Source organism: Pyxicephalus adspersus, chromosome 4 (genome assembly GCF_032062135.1).
Source record: "Pyxicephalus adspersus chromosome 4, UCB_Pads_2.0, whole genome shotgun sequence".
Lineage (NCBI taxonomy): Eukaryota > Metazoa > Chordata > Amphibia > Anura > Pyxicephalidae > Pyxicephalus > Pyxicephalus adspersus.
The window spans coordinates 29,029,124-29,052,840 of NC_092861.1; the positions used below are offsets into that span (position 1 = coordinate 29,029,124).

At 38.2% G+C, this 23,717-nt stretch overlaps 1 protein-coding gene across 1 annotated transcript in view; it reads right to left on the reverse strand.

Annotated features, from left to right (window-relative positions):
- EPHB1 (EPH receptor B1) overlaps nt 1-23,717 on the reverse strand; it is a 202,800-nt gene that overhangs the window by 104,083 nt on the left and 75,000 nt on the right. Inside the window, exon 3 of the mRNA XM_072407625.1 lies at nt 9,776-10,457. Coding sequence (XP_072263726.1) covers nt 9,776-10,457 — 682 coding nt within the window. The remainder of the gene's footprint in view (nt 1-9,775; nt 10,458-23,717) is intronic.

Sequence of the window (23,717 nt, forward strand, 5' to 3'; positions counted from 1 at the left end):
ATGTGAGCTTGTGAACTACACAGATCCAAGCCTAACCCACTCCTATAACCCATAGCCTTGACACCTAAGGCTTCATTCACTCTCTAGATTTTCTTTACAATAAAGTATCTTTGCCAAAATCTGGAGCATGTACAGATGGCACCTGACATTTTTAGCCACCCGTGTTGGGACAATCCACTAAACAAACGCCACTGTATATCAATAGAGCTCATTCGATTCCTTCCATCTCCATACAACAGAAAGGTAGCCCAGCCATCATTCCTATACTTTCACTAGAACGTACAACTCTTCCATACAACAATAAAGCTTAAAAGGCAAACTTTTAATAATTCTCCATCTAACACAACCTTACAAGGATGTATCAAACTGTGAACCCAAACTATTATCTGTGTCACATGCATTGGGGTTAAATACATTAAGGTGCAAAGTTAATTATCTCTCTGCAAGATAATGTTCATTAGGCTTAGTGAATTTGATGAAGCTTAGCCATCATGTGCAAGAAACTTAACTTCTTTTTTTTAAATTTCTCATGGTTTGGAAAGTTCCCTTGTTGTGCAAACAGCATGAACTACTTTAGCAGAGTGGCTAAGAGGTAGGTCTCTAGCCCTTGCAGTGCTGGGTCCAAGGTTTGAATCTCAGCCAAGACACTTTCTGCATGGAGTTTGCAGATTCTCCTTGTGTTTGTGGGAGTTTCCTCTGGGTACTCTGGTTTCCTCCCACATTCCAAAAAGTTAGGGTTATTGGCTTTCCCCCAAAAAATTACCTTAGATTGTTCTTAAAGATTAACACACGTATAGACATTGCCATATGACTATGGTAAGGGCATTAGATTGTCAGCCCCTTTGAGGGACAGCTAGTGACATGACTATGGACTTTGTACAGCTCTGCATTATATATATATTTTTACTATATAAATACTGTATAGTAATAATAATAATCTCCATTATGGTCACTCTCAGGAACTCATCCAAATGCATTACTCCAGACTAGGAACTTCACTATGCAGTATGCATGAGTAAGATAGGAGGTAGGTATTGCCTAATATATATTTCCTTGTTCCTCTTGTGCAGTTCTTGGAAATTTGATTCAAAATCATCCATACAGAAATCATCAGGCTATGCCACTTCACTGGTAGCTGAAGTTTCCCTTTGGACTTTTATGTGGCTGCAATCTAGGTGGGGAAGGGGTGTTGGATGTGTGGTCCTTATTGATTTCACTATTTTACATTGCTAATTCCCCTGCCTTTGCAGAGCCTATGCTTAGAATCAAGAGATCACAGTCTAATGGCCCTATGACAGCTATACACATCATACAGCAGTTTTTGCATGAAAGGTTTTTAACTTTGAAGGTATTTCTTTGGACAGATCCATGAAGAAAACATGCATACAGCTACTGTCTTTGGTGGATTTTGATTTTGGAACCCTAAGACTTCATACTGGACCCAATAGCCCTACTCATGGCACCTTACCTGCATGGGAGGAAACATGCTGGAGAAGAAGGATAGAGTAGAAATATAAGCTTATCAGTCTGTTGCTGTTTCCCTACTCTCCAATGAAAGGCTGAGGGTGAGGAGGTGACCAAACTATATGGTTTAACTGCAATAGAGAAAGTCAGGCCACCAAACCGGCTCCAGTTGAGCTGTGTAAATCTCATGACTGATATTGTGGCAGGTAAAACAGCTCCCTTACATGTATTCTGTGTAGTTAGCTGCTTGACTGGAGTTCAGATTTAAAGTGAACATGTGAGAGAGCTGCATCTTCTCACTTTCCATAGGTCTTATATTCATATGAATCACACCGACAAAATATAAGCAAATGCATTCTAAAATCCAAGACCCATCAATCTTGAAGCTTCATTGCCTAAGAATGAATCAATTTTTAATAACCTCCCTTCTGACACCACGGTTATGAGAGCTCAGCATGCAGTACACTCCTCTGGGTCCCGCATCGGACATCACTGAGGCAGCGTGGCAGAACCTTGTGCAATGTTTACCCTTATTAAATTGATTGCGTCGTGTTGTTTTCAGCATCGAGTGCCTGTAGACCTGCTGAGATCTCTTCTTCCTGCCGGTGTTTGAAATTCATCTTATTTGCAGTGGAGGAAGGACGTTTGTGGAGCTTCTCCTGACTTGCAACTTTTATCAGTGTACAGAATTCCAAATGAGAAATTCACAGCATTACAGTATTCTGCTCAAAATCTGGTTCTTGTCCAGCTGCTTCTGTTGGTCAGGTTGGCCTTGGCTCAGCAGAATTTTAAAATAGAATTCTTTTATCTCCTCAATGTCTGCTATAAAAAAGAGATAATCCTCCAGATGGATTTAGCCAAATATATTCACCACTTAACATATTTAACGACTGCCAGTTTCTAGCATGCAATTAATAGCACTTAGCTTAGTTTGATCAGACCTGTTTAAGCTGAAATCTGAACACATGCTTCTGATATCAAGGTAAAAAATGTATTTATGTTCCTTTGCAGGGGAACTACAAGTTTTTGGCAAGATTGCTAAAATGATTCAATCATTCTATCATTCACTACAATGCCCACTACATGGCTGGAAATCAATTTTTTAAGCATCAGAAAGGATTAAACTAACAGTTGATAGTATTAAACCCACAGAATAATATAAATAAAACATTACTCAGCTGGACCTCCAAATCTAGTGATGAATTTCGTTTTACTCTTTTAGTAGAGCTAAACAGGGCTTAAATAAAAACAGCATTACTGAACTCCTTCATTAAATCCTAAGCCAGTGAAAAGGTTTATTTTTTCTGTGTTTTTTTCACTGGGCTACATGTCCCATAGGGTGTATGGATCAGATGATGGCTGGCTTTTTGATTGGCCTTCCTTCTTTTAAATCTCTTAAACTTTTCACTTATTGAAATTCCAATAAAAGTGGATTTACACTTTAAGTGACCCATTCCTTTGCCAGTGTTTGCAGAAATGGTTATGAGCTCATATTTGCTTAGCTTAAACACAACTTACAGGTGTCCAATTAGGTTTCAATATATTGCTTGTTGTTCATTGTTGGGTGCCGCCTTTATGGTAGTCTACCAGTCATAACTTCTTTTATTCCTTTTAATTTCCATGTTCCATGTGATGCACTCTTGTAATAATTGGAGATCACTAACTGCTAAAAAGGCATCTGATACGTGAGTTGGGCAAGCCATGATAATCCTATAATTTGAACCCACCAGATGTGCCAATTTTAAAGAGGAGAATGCACATCCAAAGAGATCTTTGCAGTCTTCCTTGTTTTAAGGCCTGGCCTATGGTCATGTATTACAACGTAGCTAATGGTGTGCAGGGCCTGGCTGCGTCTAGCATTCTATTATTTTATAGGCATATCTTGCACAGCTACTGGTAGTGAAGAAAAAACTTGAAGCAGAGATCCTGTTTAGTTTCAGTTCTTGTTGAATGTAACTTAGAACAGGCTGGATGGATCAGGGGCCGGCAAACTCCGGCCTTTAGGCCAGATAAGGCCTAGCCGGTAGTTCGTTCAGGCCTAACGTCCCCTGGTTGATCTGGCCCAATGCCGTCCGACAACCCGTGGTTCCGGAGCCACGAGTTGCCGGCAGATAGGCCAGGGGGCGTTAGGAACTACCAGAGCCGGAGCCGCCCCCTTGCAGTGGCTCCCCTATTTACCGCGACTGCTGTTGATACTTCTGCCGCAGCGTTAAATAAGGAAAGCTCCCTGAAAGTAAATCCCTCTCCTCCGCAATGCATACGGAGGAGAGAGATTTTACTTCAGGGGGCATTCCCAAGTCATTAGGGCAGGTCCGGCCTAGTGTCCTTCCGCCCACACCATAAATGACCTAGTGGCCATAAAACTTTGCCAACCCCTGGCATAGCTAGTCGGTAATATGAAGGCTGAATAACAATATATTACATGGATTACTTAGGTAGAAATTCATTGCACACAGTAAATGAACAATCACAGATTAGTTTGCTTCAAATGATCGATTGCTTAAAAATGAACATGAAATGATCTTGTTCATTTTGGCCCAATTCAATTGGGCTTGCTGTGTTTGACCAAAAACCATTGTTAAATGATATAAACCATTCATTTGCCAACCTTGATTTATGTATTGAAATAATTAGTAATTCAATGGCCATGTTGTTACATGCATGGCTAGCATTATTATGCACCCATATACCACTACTTAGTAAATTGGGCCAGCGTGCCTTTTATCAGTATCTGGGAAGCTGTTATATTGACCTTGTCTAAATGCTTTCTCACCATTTTGTGCTACACTTTAATCCTCTGAATGAGTAATTGGCTGTTTTTTCCCAAAAGGCCAAGGTGCATTTAGCAAGAAAATAAAGAACCACTTTGCATTATGCTGAATTCACGCTGCAGCCGACAGGATTATGGATAGAAAAGCACTTTTTTTCCTCTTGTCCCAAGAGTTTAACAGCGAGGTGAGGACCTTGGCTTGATTAGGTCTGAGTGCAGCACCCTCATAAATAAATAAGCAAATATTTATAAATTACCAGTCATCACCTCCTTTACAATAAGTAAAGATGCTGCTAATTTTGCCATTTTTAACACTCTGTGAATTAAGGCTTTAGGCTTGTGCTTTTTTTCACTTGAAATGGTTCCCCAACCCCCTTCGTGGGAGCGTTGGAAATCTTAATTTTGCAGATCATCCTGGTACTTCAAAGCTATTGCACACCCAGCCGCACCCAGCTCCTACTGTGCATGTGTATCATTGCCCTATTCATTCCTCTGGCTGAGTCACTACTTCTTTAGAAGGCATGACATGAGTATGGACCCAACCACAATGGACTGTTTAAGCAAGCTCACTTTAGTTGAAAGTTTGAAATGTGTCTGTTACGAGTTTACCTTTAATTATATAAGTACCAAGATTACAATTATATTCTAAAAGATAAATAAGTCAAACAAAGGCATTTTAAACCCCCAAAGGACTTGATTTCAAGGCAAATATGCAATGTAAGAGGAGGTACTTATTATTACAATTTGCAATCGAAGGCAACAGTAAATAAAATTGTGCATGCATGGCCAGTGCACCTGTGTGAGAGTTAAGTTATTCTGTCCCCACTAATCAAGATGCCCAAAGACCAAAACATAGAAGAGAAGAAGGATGAAATTGGGGGGCACCCACAACATAGTGGTGAAAGGTAATAAAAAAAGGGTTTAGTTATAAAGGCTCCAACATATTACACATCGCTGTACACTAAATTGGGGTTGCAAATGACAGACAGTGACACAGGAGAAGGAGAGGACCCTGTCCCGAGGAGCTTAAAATCTAGGAGGTTGGGGAAGTATCATAGAGGGGGAGGGGTGATATGAAATGGTGGGAAGTAGTGGGGGCTTAAGAGACAGAAGAAGACAGGTAGAAAAGTTTGAAAAGATGAGTTTTGAGTGTCCTTTTAAATGAGCAGAAAGTAGGAGCAAGCCGAATAGGATGAGGAAGACCATTTCAGAGAGTCAGGACAGCTCTATAAAAGTCTTGGAGTCGTGCGTGTGATGAGGTTATGAGTAGTGTTGGTGTTTGAATTCGAGTTGTCCTTATATTCAACCTGAATATGGCTGTTCGAATTTGGATAGAACCGACGAGATTCAACTGCAAAAATTTGGTTAAAAATGTGGTAAAAAACATAAAAATTAATGTTAAAATAATTTATTGAGTGTTTGTGTTTATTTAACTATTTATGTTTTTACAGGTTATCCTACAATGACATGATATCTCTTACTCTGTAACACACTTTCCAGCACAGTAATATTCTGATACATGTATGTTACACGAGAAAAATGTAACAAATGCATCATATTACTGTGCGTTTTACAGCATAAGAGATACTTGCGGGGCATCTTCTCAATGATTGCAGTCGAGTCTGCAATCATTGAGAAGAGTGTGCGATCCCTGGGGCACTACAGCCCGAGATTGCACACTGAGCTAATCAATGATTGCAGCCAAGGCTGCAATCCATATGAGTGTCTGATCCCTGGGGCACTACAGGTTAAATAACCTGTAGTGCCCCGGGGATCGTAGTGGAATTGCAGAGTTCATCTGCAGTTCAGTCTGCATGGTCACTTGACTGTGGCAACTTTGCGGTCACAGCTGTGACTGCAGGCAATCCCCGGGCACTAGAAATTGAGTGGGGACAAGGTTCCCCATTCATCACATCTAGTGCCCTGTGTTCTTGGATAGAGAAACTCTATCCAAGAACACATTCAACTAGTAAAGGGCTGCAAGAGCAATTTGGTTGCTCTTGCAGCCCTTATTAGTCCCTAAAAATAACCTTAATTCTACCACCATTGACTTCAATAGTGTTCAAATTCGGCATTTGATCACCCGAACAATTTATCACTATTCGATCGAAAAGCTGTTGAATCGAATAGTGAGATATTCGATCAACAATAGTTATGAGTGAGAAAGTCATTAGTAGGTCACTAGAGGAGTGAAGAAAGCAGCTAGAGGAGTATTTTGCTCTTCTGGAACTTTTCTTCCCTTCCCAAGTAAGCTTCTTCCTGGGTTGATATCTCTTTGGCAATGTTTATGACTGCTTACTTATATTGACACTTGGGTGGTAAATTTTCAGATTCTGAACCACACCTGACTGTGAATTATGTACTGTAACTGTAGTTGTTGGTACACGTTCACAAATCTTGAGTAATGGTACTTTAGGAGTACTATTTGGAGGACTCTTTGGCTGTTTAGTTTGCGGAAGTGTTGATGTGACAGCATGAACACATTTTCTTGAGTATATCCATCACCAAACATTCATTGCAGGGTGCATCTTACTAGTAAATATGTTCTAAATTACAGAGATTTAATCACCTGTAGTGACAGTCAATATTCATTATTTGTGTGTAGAGGTTCTTGTAAATGGGTTCTATTAGAAGCTAAACTTTGTACCTGAGACTGAACTAAGCCTGAATAATACCTCCATTGCATCAAGCAATTTATGGATATTTATTCATGAAACCTGCATACACTTCAAGGGATAGAAAAAATTAAAACTTCCTCAGTTCATATAAAATGGGAGGGGACCAAAACGCAGCAAGCACCTTGTTCTGTACCAGAAACAATGGCACCTGTAATAGGAAGCAGCAATGCAACCACTGAGCTTTCATGCTGTCTTTTATTTTCAACACTGTTGCTCATTAACAAACTCTGGCTCTTTATGAATAACTAAATAAATAGCCCAGTGCTAATTAAAATTGTTTTTGTATGATCACAACAGAAATATTTGTGCTAAATATTTTTCTAAAATAAACAGCTACATCCCACTCCTGATCTGGGCTGTAGCCCACAGCCATGATCTGTAGGAAGGTATATATTTCTGCTTCCATAAACATTGTGACAAATACGGACAAAAAATAAAATTCTTGTATTTTAGTAAAAGTAGGGGATGTTAAACCACCTACTTCAGTTTGTGTGGGATGCTTAATTCCATATGCTGCCCATACAGTGGTCTATGGGTGCACAATCAGGCAAATGATCAATATTTTCTTGATAATGGTCATTTATCAGGATTACTGCTATGTACATCAGCCAATGGGAACAATCCCTACCATTCTCCATAACAAATAGTAAAACTGTGTTATTATAGGCAGCAAAGGGGGGCAGTCATAAAGGCTTTTGGTTAAAGGGGGGATCGCCCCACGAAATTGCATTAGAATTGCATAGGAAGAGGGTGTTATTATAGGAAGAGGGTGTTACTTCCCATAAAGAATTAGAATTGCATAGGAAGAGGGTGTTATGTCATTTTTATGGCATAGAGTGGCCTTGATTGAAAATTAGGCCTAGCCAATCATTATATTAATGAAAAATCAAATGGGAATGACCTGGTGTTTCATTGATTTTTGGATCACTACACAAGATTTGAGGAAATCATTCAGCTTGATTTATTATATCTCCAAAACTGTAGGAGATATACTATAATGGGGGAACCTGGTGATCATTTGCTATTACTTGGAAAATGCTTTAAATCCTGGACCATATCCCTTCCAGGTTTGCTGGATCACGCATGTTCTCCCGTGATAGTTCATCCTCACCGGTCCTGAAGAGCATTATTAAATCAGACTCAATGTTTTCCTCAAATCTTTTAAAATCAACTAGTGTATGACCACCTCTAAACTAGCACGTGTCCTGATATTGAATCTGGTGAGAGAAAACTGTTAAAGATTTATCATTCACAGCTTAGATGTTGCACAGACTTAGTTTCCAAATATCTATTTAACTGTGAATTAATTTTTTTTGGCTTAGCTATAAAATACATGACAGGTTAAGAGGGATTGTCAAGGCCTGAGAAGTGACCACAGCCAACTCTAGTGTGTAGCCATTGTATTTCCATTACAGATATTCTTGCAATGAAAGAATCATTGACCATGTGAAGATATAACTACCCTATAGAATTTTTCATCACACACAGCTGTATTGGTTGCAGACTGCTGTCAATGTTTACAGTGTTTCGTTACAAAGTAAGAAAGTGTCATGGCTCCCAAAAGTGAAGGAACAATAGACATGTATATTACGAACAGAAAAGATTTTTAATCACCCTATCCATTGCAAAGGAATGAAAGGCCCCTACATCAAAATGTCATGACCCCAACTAAGCCAAACTGTAGTGCCAAGGCAGTAGTAGTACATTCAGCTTTCTTGATCTAGGACTAGCATAAAGCCGAGAATAAATAGCTGTGCCCCTTATATATAAGAGGTTTTCTGTAAAAAGCATGTGAATAATGAATACCAGGTGATGACTGATTGGATAGCAATGGCTTTGTTCTAAGAATTCACTTTCCGTAGACCAGAATGAGAAGCGAACATATTGTGAAAGCTATGCTTTAGATGCATTCATCCCTGATGTGCACATTGAATATAACATCAAGTTGTACTAGAAAATTATACAACATGTCAAAATTTTATTGCACATCTACACTATACAGCTGAACTAATTATGTAAAAAGGAATAACAAGGCTCTAGAAAAAAAGCAATAAAATACAGTCTGCTGCGTTTGTAGTTCAGCTGGGAGTCTGAAATTAAAACTTTGAAGACATAGGTCCTACAAGATTTTTAGCTGGCTATGCTTCCAGAATATGATATTACAGGTCTTTATTTATTAATCCAAGATGCACCAATATATTGTATAGCAACCAATCATTTTGTAGCAATTCAGTGTAGACTTAGTGATAAAAAAATGTTTCTGATTGGCTGGCATACGTTCCTTGGCAGTGCTCCCTTTGTCTTGTTAGAGTCTCATTGATACCAATGATTACTGTTCTTTCATGATGGGTTGGTTCTCTCTTTGGAATAAAAAAATGATGTTCCATTTACACAAGACATTGTGCACAAACTACTTTGCTAATTGCAATCAAAATATTTGATCAAGTGGACATTCCTGAATGATGCTGACTTACTAACCTTTAGTGAACGGATTCTCTCTGCCCATGAATGGCCAGAACCACAATAGCAGTACAATACTAAAAAAACATGAGGTATAAGAACTTGAATATGTTTTTTGTTTTCTTTAGGAAAAAAAGGTTCTATGAACAAATAATTGACCGTTGTAAGCACTCCTGACCGTGTTATAAGTATTGTACCAACCCCTGTAATTGTCATTTTTTCTGGAAAGTTTTGTCTGCATGCAAATCCGGAGAATAATTTAAACAAAGGTATCTAAAATAATAAAATAAACTGTTGTTCTCTCATTACAGATAATAACTACATGCAGTTACCAAAACAATTTTGACAATAGTTTGTTTCCAAGACTCCATCAGTTATGTGATAGGATAAAATGAGCTCTTACCTTTACAGACAGTATGATTTTCAGGCTCATATCCAGCTTTACAGGTACATCTACCGATGGGAACCATCCATTCTCCATCACCATTGCAGTACAGTTTAATGTGTACATCTACTTCTTCAGCATTAGGTATACAAGTTCCTCTTGCTATCACCAGTGATGTGCTCTCTGCCCCAGTCATAGTTTCCGGGAAGACTGCAAAATTCTGAACCACAGTTGGGCACTTTTTGAAGAAGACACGGACAGACAGAAGTGACATACACGCTCCGTAATCCTGGAAGGCTAAATAGAAGCCGCTGCGAGTCAATGGGCCAAAGCTACGAACCTCAGTGTTCACTTTCATAAGTCGCCCACCAAAATCCACTTGTGAAAAGCTTTCATCAGCAGCAATAGTGTCTACTTTAAGATAAGGGGCATCATTCCAAAATGCTGAGTCTTTATTTGGGACATGAGAGTCTGATTCATAGTAATATAAGTTAAAAGTTTCTTTGCAAGACCCTGGAACATTAGGGAGGCTACTACAGTCTCGGACAGTAAAACGCATCTCGACATAGACGCGTTGGGCATTCCGCCGAGGGATGAAAGTAGTGCGAAGCCAGTTGTTCTGGTTGGGCCCAAAAACATTGCACACTTGGTATGTGCGTATTGTATTGAGGTTTTCATCATAGCCGCTCACTTCTTCCCACTGTAGAAAACAAAAATATATAGATGCATCAAACAGAAAATCCTAAAATAGTACATATATTATTAACAAGTTACTCCAATAAAATTTGACATTTCAGATGTTCTCAGTAAAGCCCACCCAACAACCACAGCCAGATCAAGGGACATGTCACTCTTGCAAATTGTTTCTTACAGTTCTTTTAAGAGTTAGGAGGTGTAAAGCTGTTCTTGCTGCAATAAAAAGTGAGATATCATCAATGTTGGAAAGGGTCTGTGAACTGCAAACTGCACTAGATATTTTCACCGGCACAGCAAAAGGAGCAAAAGGGAAATGTTGGAAATCAGAGTAATGAATTTGAGGGAGCCCATTACGTTGAGGCCCAATGACATTACCGGCAGTTATATGAAGTGGCAAAAAAAAAATTAAAATGGCTTAGGGTTTCTCAGGAAAAATGAACACTGCATTTCATAAAAGATTTTCATCAATGAAGACAGGGAGGAAATTATTCCCTGTGATGTCAGCTATTATATTTTACAATGTTAAGAAATTAGATGTTTTTATTACATATTTGTGCATGCTATTAAAAACTCTTGTTTTACAAACTTTAAAAATCTTTGCAGCAGTAATGGAATGATAATCATAAAAAGGTTCACATTTCTTGCGTTATTAGTTATACTGTTTCATATCTTAGAGGTGATACCTCTTCTTCATGTCTTCTAGATGAAGGCCGGTGGTTGAAGGGATGGAAAAGATTTATGGAGGAGGATGTGGGTTTGTGGAAAAGGAAACGGAATCTGTTGCTGCAACATAATTCAGTGATGCTGTAGGAAGACATATGGCCATCCCCAGCACAGAGGAATACAGTATTAAAATGCTTTTTGAGGCTTTTCTGAGTCCCTAGAGAGGTGCAGCCAGTTATTACTTCCCATAAAAATGTACTTTAACATGAAACCTTCCAGCTACACCTCAGAAAATAATAGTAATAATAATATTGAAAGTATTCTGTATGCACAGATGAAACATGATTTATAATAAAATAATGTTTGTTTTTTTGTCTATCTACTCCATTTCCTCTCTAATTAGGGAGTTACAGGGGGTAGATTGTTACATTGTACTGATCCTCTCCTGTGCCAGACATAACCTTTTATTGTACGTACAGAGTGGTCAACCATGGTGAGAGGGTTGTACGATAAGAAAAATGAATGATACAAATATTATATTATCATTAGAAATTTTCAAACTGTTACAGGTTAAACATGTGGAAAAGTATATCTACTGCCATTTTTTTAGTCAGTAAGGGTTAAAACTCCTATCAGTTTAAATTTTTTTGATTTTCTAAATTTTATTTTTGAGACATGCCATGAACTAAGAGACAATCAGTATTTGACACTTCCTCTTACACAAAGTAAAGTAGCCATTTTTTTAGGCACTGAACTGAAGATAGCCAACAAATCCGAAGGGCAACTGTTGGAACAAACAGCTTTATAATATTAGGCTGTGTCCATATTGTAACCCAGATGTTCAGGAGTGACTGTCCACTGTCCTGATAGAACCCCTTGATTTGAGGATTTGTGATGAAGGTGAATCTACAGATTTACAAAGTAAAATAAAAAGAAGATTTGACTAGAAACACATTGAACTTCAAGCTTTTATGTAAGTTTTTTTTTTTTAATCCCTACACAGAGTTTTTCTTCTTTAGCATTTTGCTCCCTGCTAGTATGAGTTGTCTTTTGAGAAAGCCACAAATCATTTTTTTCCCTTTGCATGAATCAGATCCCCCACTAAGCATCATCTTGTCTTCTTCTTGCTCATTATCTACATTCCTGCTACTCTTGCATCACAAAGGTAAGTGATATTAATCACAAAGATTAATTTGGCTGGATAGCACTTCATGCTACTTTAGAAATTTGCGCTCCGCAAGCTCCGGGGAGGAAGCCACCGAGGCAACTAATTAAAACCCCATCTTAAAAGGCAATGTTATTGTTCTGATAATGAAATAAACAGGAGATGAAGGAGGATAAGGTACATGTGGAGAGGCAGTGGTGGAAAATTTCATTCCCAACAACATTAGCGCTTACACTCCATGCAAATCAAACCACCATTAATAATGTATGGTACACTATTAGGAAAATGAAGTGCTTGGCAAGACAACACATTCTATTTAAAGGGACACTTAAAAAAAAATATGTTTTTATTATTTTTGGTAACTTTTAGGCTAATTCTTTATACCTGCATATATGACTTAGGGTCAAATACAAAAGCTTCTAATGAGCCAGTCTGCTTGCTTTAAAGATTTAACCTTAGACTATTTACAGAAAGGAATCTGTTTAAAGCACTACTGCTGTGCTTTACTGTTGTCAACCAGTACTCACCCAACCCATAGCACTGGTTATCAATGAAATGAATGGGAATGGTTGACATTTATTTTATCTGCTGGTGGTGTGCTTGTGGTGTGGTTTTTTAAAAGTTTCATGTAGCATCTCAGAGCAGTCTGCAGCTGAATGGCTTCTATGGTCTTGAATGGTAATGCTTTTAAACTGCATTAGCAAGGAATTGGAAGTTGTAGCAAACAGTTACAAGGTTGTTGAAAGTGTTCTGAAGAACAGCAGATGACCCATGACCCTATGCTAAATGTGGCAAGAGAACCACAACTGCACCTGCTTACTAGAACATTCAGCAAATGTCTCAACGCCACCTCCTGCTAATAAAAAGTCTAATTAATGCTATAACATATATTTAAAGTCATTACTTATAATGAGGAAATAATACATAGGCATGTTTAATTATTCAAGGCAGAAATAAACTATGACTTCAGTAGGTTCATCCAAGCTTGAGAAGAGACCTATTCTCCAGGTCTTGTTGTCTTACATGAGAAATCACATATTCTGCTGCTCTATGCTGAAGGGTGGAAGCTAACTTAAGAATTATGGGACATTTTTGCATGGGCTATTATAACCTACGCACCTGCTTTTAAATATAGATTTGATCGAGTCAAAACATAGAAAATAGTGACAATAACTGGATAATAAGATTAGCCAACATAGTGCACCATCTCCTTTGTCCAAGCTCATTAGTACCGTGAAAACTTGTCAACTGATAGCGATAATTATATATGTAGCTAACTAATTATCCACTATTATAGCAAGCTAAGACTTCAATCTACAAAATATTATCAGAGTCACACTGAATAATGTCACTTATCATGTATATTATGGACATTTAATACCCAGACAAATGAGTCTTCTGCCTCATTGCTAGTCAATCTATTTTTGTATGTGTTTCCAATATTAAGTAAGAAAATTTAAATTGTCAAACGCTCACTATGCACCATAGTATAAGGCTATTATGATCACAGTGGTCGTACTACATTCATAAAACCATTAAATATAGACAGTGCTAACAAACAGCATTATGTAAGCTTTATACAAAGCATTTAGGGTCCTTTACATGAATCCGTCCCTAGAGAAACCTCATATACAAACACTACGTCTAACTTAGCCACCAAATATCCTATAAGTACATTTCTGGACTGGGAGGCCATACAAACCCAAGAAGAGCATACATACCTATGTAATGGTGTTCATAATGTAATTAGAAACTAATGCTGCAAGTTACTGTGTTAATTCTTTAGCTACTTACAGACATTTGATATTGATGGTGCTCAGGGATGAATGCCAAAGGGCAGGTTTAGACCTGGAGCAGGAACAAGCCATGCAGTTTCCAGCAGCTAGCACCTTGCCAGCTGCTTAGTCACTAGCACCATAGCACTGCTTCCTAAACAACAAGAGTCTGAAACTTTCACAGCAGGCAGCACCGAACAAAACTAAACAGCTTACTGCCACCAACACTCAATCTCTATAGGGCTGCCACATATAGGAGCTATGTGTAGTATATTCCTCAGTAAATTGATTCACTGGCATGAAAAAGCGGTAACCACACCACAATCCCACTGCCTGCCTGAACATAGCCTAAGAGAGAGACAGCATGTAAAAATGACAACCTAGGACCACTTTTGGGAAATAACTATAATTGCCTTGTAGTAGTGGTGGTAGTGGTGATAGGGAGCGACTAAGGGTGGCACAGAGTACCCACAGACATGCCATCCTTTCCTAATCTAATGGTACATCGCTGGATCAGGCAATGACCACCATGTTTTGCTCTCCCTTACTATCCTAGATGATACAGCTGCTTTAGTTACAGAAATATGCTGTTTTTGTAGCTGCCTTCCCCATACACTGTTCTGCCTAAGCAAGGAAACTACAGTTCGCAACCGAGAACTTGTTTTAAGCCAGATAGGAAGAAATTGTAAGCTGGTGACAGCGCCTAAATTGCGACCCAACTCTTCAGTAAGAGGCTGGGGGGAACACTGAACTATCAAAAGCATAGCACACAAAGGTCCCTACTTTGGAGACAAATACCTCTGTGCCTCTTATTTTCTTATTATAACTTTTTTTGTCCTTCATTTTGGTGAAATATATATATATATATATATTATAAACACTATTGCTTCTAGTTATAAAGTACACAGTAAATATAATAATATTAAGGTAATGTACAAATTGGGGTTGCAGATGGCAAACCTGCATAATAGACAAACAATACAAACAATGACACAGGAGGATAAGAGGATTGTAAGCTCTGTTGGACAGTTTCCTCTACTCCTCATCAATGTTTGTACTTGTCTATTAAGCAGGCTTATCACCTGCAACGGCTTATTATTGTACAGCGTCACATAATCTGTCGATGCTTTATTCGTATATTCTAACTATATGACATAGAATTTCCTAAAGTATATCGTTTTTTTTTTGTTTTTTTTTTTAACAAAATACTGTTTTTTACCTTTTTTTCCTTTAATTTTTATCCAGTGCTTTTTCCACCTTCAGCCTTTTGGTAGCCACTTTCTGTCCCCTTGGCTCCATCACTGGCTGCACATCATTGCTATTGCTTGTCTTCCAAGAACAGCAGAACATGACTACACAATGTGCTTCAGTGCTGTTGTTTACAGACCAAACCAAGAACATGTATGACAACACAGGAGAGTATTTGGGATACAGGGACAGAGCATTGTCAACCTCTAAAAGGAAGTGCCTGAAAAAGGGTCTTCATGGCAGGATTACCTGATCTTATATCAATTAAAGTTGTGACTTGATGGAAAATGACTTTAAATTACATAAATTACTATACTTAAAAAGTTACTATTTATGACTGAAAGTGTCATGTAGAAATTTTGTTAGGGCATACTTCTATATTATATTAACTGTAAGAAGGTAAAAAAAAGAGCGTAAGGGATCATCTTTCACATAAAAATCCTTCATGATCTTTATAAGTGGTAGAATAGTATAGGTGTGAGTTTTACTTACATACTTAGTAATGAGATGTGTTGCTCTTTGTCATAAAAGGGTAGACAACCTTTTTATGTAAGGTAAAAATTCTGTTTTGGTTTTTTAAGTGCAACAAAAAAAAGTGCACCCCCTAATTTTTGATCGCCTAGGCGGTCAAGAATGAATGGGAGCGCAAAGTCTCCCAGGATACCTACGTCAGGAATCCCGGGAGGCTCTTGGGCGCTCCTTCTGAGCATGCCCGAGCATCTCAGGCAAGCGCAGAAGGAGCCTTTTTGCGCAAAGAGAAACATTTGCTGATCTCACGCATGCACCATGAGATCAGCAGAAATTTTTTTTCATCCTTCATCACCCGATTTCGCCCCTGGGTTGGGTGACGTAGAATGAAGAGCAGGAAGAAGAAGAAAAGATGGCAGCCCCAGACCGTCGGCTCCAGGACGGATGTCGCGACGGTGCGGGACCCGATGTAGGATACCCCCAAAGCAATTTGGCTGCCCTGCGGGATTGAAGGTAAGTGTATTTTTTTCTTCTCTTGCACTTTTGAGTTTAGGTACTCTTTAAACTTTGATTACAGGACACATTTGGATAAACCTATGCAATGTCAGATTTTATTTCCATCCAGAATTACATTAATTGTTACCAAGATCTTGTATTGATAATGGGAGAGTCGGATTGCTGGGTAAAGTTCTCTAGCACATTCCAAAGATTCTCATTTGGGTAAAGGTCTGGACTCTATGGTGGCCAATCCATAAGTGAAAATGATGTCTCCCTAAACCACTCAATGATTCCTGGCATTGTCATCTTGGAATATGAACATGTCATCAGGGAAAAAAAACATGAATTATTGTAAAAACCTGGTATTTAATATACTTAGGGATTTAGCGGACCTCTATTTTTGGGCAATAATGGTGCTGGACCTGACCAACGGAAGCAATCCCAGATCATAACACTGCACCCACAGGCTTGGGGACTGTTTTGATCATCCAGTGTATAATGTAACGGGACAATTCTACAAATGGCCTTCCTTGTAACACTGCAGTAGGACAATAGTGGCCATAGCTCCATGTTTGCTTCAGTTTTCTTTGTTCAGGCTTCCACAAAACAGGCAATTTGTTTTATGAAAATTGATGGATGTTGTGAACTACTTTTATTTTATTTTTTCCTTGCTCCAGTTTCCATAGATCAGCCCTGTGAAGTGCTACAGTGAACAGAAAAACATACAACCCCCCCACCATGCCATATAGAACAAATACACATTCATTATGGCTATTCATCTCTGCGGGTTATAACTAGACAGTGTGGATAAGTATGTCATATATATTTTCTATCAATTTTATTCTTTGCATTCTGTTGTATGCTAGCTGAACTCTGTTACAATCTACAACCCCCCTGCCACCACCTCCCTTCACTTGCCCCATTGTGAAGTAGATACTCCCTTCTCTGCTCCTATGGTAACCATGGTAACCCCTGCCGCTGTTATTCTGCTGTCACTGCTCTGTGCTGCATACATATGATTAAGTAAAGGCTGCAGCTTGTCAGCTTTCATCTCCAGCTAAAGGTGTATTAAACATATAAGAAAGACAGGTGCTCTTATAAAAGACTTTAATCTTGCTCTCTTTAAGTTATCCATGAACCCTAACAAAGACTTAAGTAGTATGCCTTTAAGTGTTCATGATTTAGTGTGTGTATATTAGTAGACAAATATGTAATTGTGGAATAGTAACAAGGTACAAGACAAAGACATGAAATGCACTGGTAGGCAATGATACATGTCCCTAAAAATGTCAATGTTTCCTCATTTTCTTTCTGATATTATTGTATAATACACACACAAATATATATATATATATATATATATATATATATATATATATGCACAATAAAACAACAATATACCACAATGTAAGTATGTGTATATATATTTATATATATATATATATATATATATACATCAGTGGATAAGCAGCATATGGTAGATCAGCCTTCCTGAACCCTAGGTAAACCCCTCAAAAAATTTACAAGTTTTAAAGAACCCCTGCTAAAACCAACCCTAAGGTTCCATGAAATCCTGGATAAGAATGGCTGTTAAAGATTATAAAATCAGTCTCCTACTTAAACACATCGTTGGAAATATGAGAATCAAGAATTTCCTTGCAAACACCCTCTTTTCCTATCAGTGTCATTTAGGCACCTCTGGGCCTTCCAAACTCATAAGTATTTATTAACGATTTGTATAGTGAATCAGTGGAATTGTGTAGCACAGCCATTCTTAGCCAGGGTTCCCTGGAAACCTCCAGAGCAGTGGTGGCCAACCTTTTCAGACCCATGGACCACTAAATTTGCCATCTCCGGACCGTGCATGCATGGGGAGCCGAGTGTCACTCAAATAGGAAGTAACTTCCCCCATAGTGACGTTGTGATGCCAGAACCTGCCCATTCCAGAGCTACAACCCGCCCACTTCCCTGAGCCTCTGGCCGTGGCCCTTCTCCTGACCCTGCTCGGTGGCACACTGGCCACCAGTGACAGCTGTTCCAGAGTTTGCTAGTAATTCATCAAATTGAGGCTGATTTACTTCCCATTTGATGAATTCCAGCATAGTTGTAGTGCCACCACTACTAGGTGGACCCAGCTGAATTATTCTAATTATGTTTTTTAATTACTATAAAGGAGGTATTTATGTCACCAATGTGACAGGCATTATTTTCACTTGCCTCCATTGTAGGCCTTTTGCTTCTGACTCCCAATAAATTGGTTTAAGCAGAAATTCCTTGAGACCTAAAATTTATTTTAGAACTTTCTCAGGTTGACAAAAATTGAATTAGCAGATAGTACAAAGTACTTATTTGTTCTCTGTGAATTTAGGTGAGTGAACATACTTTACTGAACCTGAAATCAAAGTGGGTATTACTCATTGTGCAGCTAGGAAAAGAGCCCCAAATGAAGAAGGGTACCCATACAGGTACTATATGTATTGTACATGTACTATACAGGCCGGTGGGGGGTAAGCATTATTGGTATTGGCAGGTGGTTGTTACAATACTACAAGTACATTTGCCTTTTCTAAACTTGCACAGAAGAATAGAAATAACTTTGGTTGTAAGAATTCACTATGCAAATAATTTTGTTTATTTACTCCAAACATCCTGGATGTTTTCCTTATCATAATGACATACCCACTAGTATCAGTATTACCATTATCTAAATTGGGAGAAGAAATCAGTTTGTTTCCTATGGAAGTGCCATAGATGTACCTCCTCTATTCTTGCAATTGTCCGTAGTACTAGAAGGCTAAATTACTTTATAAATGTATAGGAATATAAAATGTAAACCTCATCAGTCCAGGTTTATACTAAAAAATAAACCGGTAAAGTTAGCTGAATATTTCTTGGACTACATTACTCTGCATATAATAAAATAGAAGAAAGAGTTACATCATCAGAGGGTTACATCATCAGAGAACTGAATATATAATTGAAAGAAAGGTTGGGAAGGATTTATTAGATTTCTATTTACTTTTTTTTCAATACAGGAACACACTCTGACTTTTACATGATGTATGTTTGTCTTAGATTAGTGATTTAAAAAGTAGTAAAGCCAGAGACAGCAAGGCAGTGAGTATTTTCAGACCTATTTAATGTACAGCGCTGCGTAATATGTTGGCGCTATATAAATCCTGTTTATTAATAATAATAATAATAACCAGGTTAAATGACAGCCTGCACATTTCCTAATATTTGGCTAAGCACAATGTACAAATCCTGCTTATAGGATTATGACAGATAGTCCAAAAAACGATGGTGTCTCTAGACATTGCATTGATTTCTAAGAGTACTTTAGATGCTGCACAACCAAACAAACATGGGTATGTGAAAGGGATAAGGCTGGTCCCTTGGCGGCTGTGACATTACATGTATTATAGATCAATTTTCTAAAGATTGTCTATAATAAAACTGTACAGTACATTTAAACTAAAATTATTTTGAAACATCCTTCCCCGGCATGTTTTACAGGAACAGAAGAGTTAAACCCCATCAGAGCCCAATCAGTAAAGTCCTGTTAGCAGACTGTAGGGGAGGAGAGTTGTATCAAAAGCTCAGATGCCTCTCTAAATGCCACTGTAATCCCAATTAACCTCCTAGGCTGTAAAAGAATGATCTCTGTCCTGGTCTCCTGATTATGAAGCTTTTTCTTGCTCTCAGATGTCCTCTGAAGCCAAGGAAAGCTTGTTTAATCTCAGCAGGGGTCCTTGTGTTACTGTCACTGGCCTGGCAAACAAAGCTTCTCATATACAATGCTTGCTGAACCTGCAGAGATTTAAGTCGAATGTTATCCTTGTCACCTGCTCCAGGAAGCACGGCGTTCATCCCAGCTATAAAACCTCATCAAACTACAAAATGTGCCGCAATACAGCTATATATAAAGCACCAAGAATATTTATGTGTAAAAATGTGCTTTATTCGTCTATGGTTATTAAATCATATTTTAGACTTTAAAATACAGGGTAGGAACAGGGTAAGCTTCTAAAAAAAGGAACCTAGTCCTAAATCATCCTAACAGTAACAACTGGCATTTGGATCGCCAGCTCTGGAGGGTTGGCAACTGTTTTTATCCAAATTTCCAGATACACACATGTTGATCTGGAATTTGCCTGCTTTTACCCTACCTTCAATACTGCCCTAGTGGAGGGGCAAATTATTGTAGCTGATGTGCTTCCTGGTGAACTTTGTAATATGCTTTAGTGTGATTGGCTTTGATATTGGTGTTTTATAATATTATTTTCATTAGAATATTGGTATTGGATCTGAAAGAAGCTGTTAAAGTCACTTCTTTAAACTCATAGGCAGGTTCAGGAGAACTCAAAGTGGGCAGAGTGGGCACCACCAGTGTTATGACCATTATCTGTAATGCAAACGGTAGACAGAAGGTAGGGCAGTGTTATAACGATCATATCTAGCACATCGGATATGGGTGGATCATAAAAGAATATGCATTTTATTGCAGTTAAACTAAACAATCAATTTAATATAAAGTGGATTTGGTAAATTCAGTATACCATATTCAAGTTTTCTATTGTAAGCTCAATACTTTTACTCTGACCTATAGAACCTTGACATTATCATAGAATGACAATCTGGATAACAAAAAATGTTAAACTTATATACCAACATATTGTGTGCAATTGTTCCTTCTTGGAACATTGAAAACAGCTAAAAGCAATCTCCTAAAGTAAATGGAAGGGTGAAGATTCAAAGTAGTATGAAAATAAACGGTGTGTATTTGTAAGTATGTTTATCAGAACCCACAGAGGCTGCACAGCATGTATACTTAAACTAAGCAAAAGTATAGTATTTAACTTTACTGCCAAAGTTTGTGGTTTGCCTGTATTCTCTTTTAAAATAACCTATGGCATTTCTGATGAAAAAATGATAGCGAATCCAATAAAAAATGCGTTATAGAGACATAACTCTTTTCTGTAAGGGAAGGCGTGGGATGATTTAGATGGTAAAGGTTAAGAAATGGGGATAACAGAGCAGCAACAGAGTGACAAAAGGTCAGCAGAGTGTCAACTTGGCATCTGGATGTGCAAGACAATGCCAAGTCTTGATTAGAAGGTAGCGAAGAAGCAGGATGGACGCTGGCCTGGGAAATACAATACAGAGGATTGATGAGTAGATAATAGAGGAGGAGGCTGGTGAGAATAGACCATGCTGGTACTACATCTAGGAGGTCAACTGACACAGCATGCTGCAACGCCTGTATTGTGAAAGCAAACAAGGAAAATGTTCATTACAGAAAAAAAAAAGACTTGCGCTGTATTAAAAAAAAAAAAGAGACAGAAAAAAAAACAACAGTTTAAAGTGCCTGAGGGTGTTTTGTTCTTCATTACTTCATAAAAGTGACATTAATAGCCATGGAAGAGAACTGCTGAGTGCATTTACTGCCGATGTTTCAGGTATGAAAGCTGCTTTCAGGCTGCTAATGTTTCCTAATTACAGATCTCAATTGTAAAGAGAGAGAGAGCGCGAGCAAGGGGGGAGTGCGACAGAGGAGGGACAGACAGTGAACGGAGAGGCAGAGTCATAGGAGAAGGCTATATTTGAGGACCCCTGATCATAGGATCAGGAACAATCACACCTTTCAATCATTCAACACACTAAGCCACTGGACAGTGTAGGTAGGAGGAGTATGCCAAGTACTATATACTTGCAGAGAGAATAAACGGTATCAATCAATGGTTTTCATACTAAATTAACACCCTAAGAGTTGGTGTCCACAGATGGCCACAAAGAAAGGGGGTGGCTTTAAAATAGCTTGGGTATACAGTAAAATATTGAAAAGGTACAGGAACCTTTATTGGGAGGGACACATAGAATTAATTAAGCGGTATAACCCAATATCAAGTGCTCCTGGTCCACTTTCTAAGATGGATAAAAGGGCTAACTGATTGTGTTTAGGGAGCATTCAAAACTTGAGATGCCAAATTGTGTGTAACAAAGATATAGACATCCTTGTATGCATGCTTTTCAAATGTGTATTAAAAGCTTCATTTCTAAGACAAACAACAGGAAGACAGACTCTGTCTCTGTACCCAGGCATATGAAAATACTCGAGCCATTATCGGAGAATAGGCATTAATGAAAAAAAAAAGAAAGAAAGAAAGAAAACATGATATAAGAAGAGTGAGATCAGGACAAAATCTTTGTCCACTGTGGCTTTTCCCTCCATGTGTCCAAGGGTTCCTTGGGTCTCTCTAGACTCTTCCTAGGCAATGCCTATTAGAATAACTAATATTATCCTGATCCTGAGTAAATTATTCAATTTTTTTAAGGACATAAAGCGCAGCAGATTCAAAATTAAGGTATAGTTTGTCCTTTCTATGCATTCAATATGTGCAAAATATAATAGCCCAAAAGGGATTTCAGCTTACTGTACCCAAGTCGTTGTTTTATCAAAGACATACGGGTACATGGTTAGAATAAAGGCACAAGGTGATTAGTCTTGGTGTTTGGTCTTAGGCATGATCTTAGTGGCTCTGGATGACCATATGGGACCCTGACACTTCCACTGACTTCCAGCAGCCTATATATTGGTTAACCCAACCCAGCCAGGAACAGCTTGACAAAAATCTAAATGTTATTGCATAGGAGCAACTGTGATTTATGGCTATTAACCTAATTATTTTCCTTTTCAGCAGAAAAAAAGATAAATGGAGATACCACTAAATATAAATATATATCCTCCCTTTACTAATACACTGCCTTTTAATGCCTTCTAAACCTTCTATGGAACCATCATTTAGCACCTATGCAATTATTTTATGGGTGTTATTGTTACCCCAAAACTATATACCCTTCTGTGTTATTGTATTAGAGGGTGTGTAATTATTTTAAGGTAATATTACAATATTTTAATAAAAAAATAGATTCAAGGCAGTGTTTTCTTTTTTAGTATTTCAGAAAAAAATGAAAAAACGTGATCAAACAACCGCCAAACTTTTTCTAAAAACCACCTGTGGCTCCTAAGTCCCTTTGTAAGGACCATTGCTTTACAAATCAAATTTTCTATTAATTTCTATAACATCAATATATTACAAAGTGCTTTACAGAAAACTATTCTTATAATCATATTTCTGTAACATTTCAACTTCAGCAGTAAACGTGCGGTCATATTTGGTATCACTATTCCCAATTCTGATTGCAGAAATGTCCACAGTGCCTGCTTAATCTTTGTAATAAGTTAAAGAGGTGTTCCGACTGCCTCCTCTCTAACCTCAATCTGTCTCAGAGGATTAACTTTCCAGTTCCACGATCCTTTGCACACAATGGTGTCATTAAATGAATATTTGCTTCTGCATTAATGTCCATGATAAAAAAAACAGTAAAGTTTCATGGAGCGTAGGAAAAATTCCATCGGGAAACTGACCTGTTGAGTTGTGGGCTT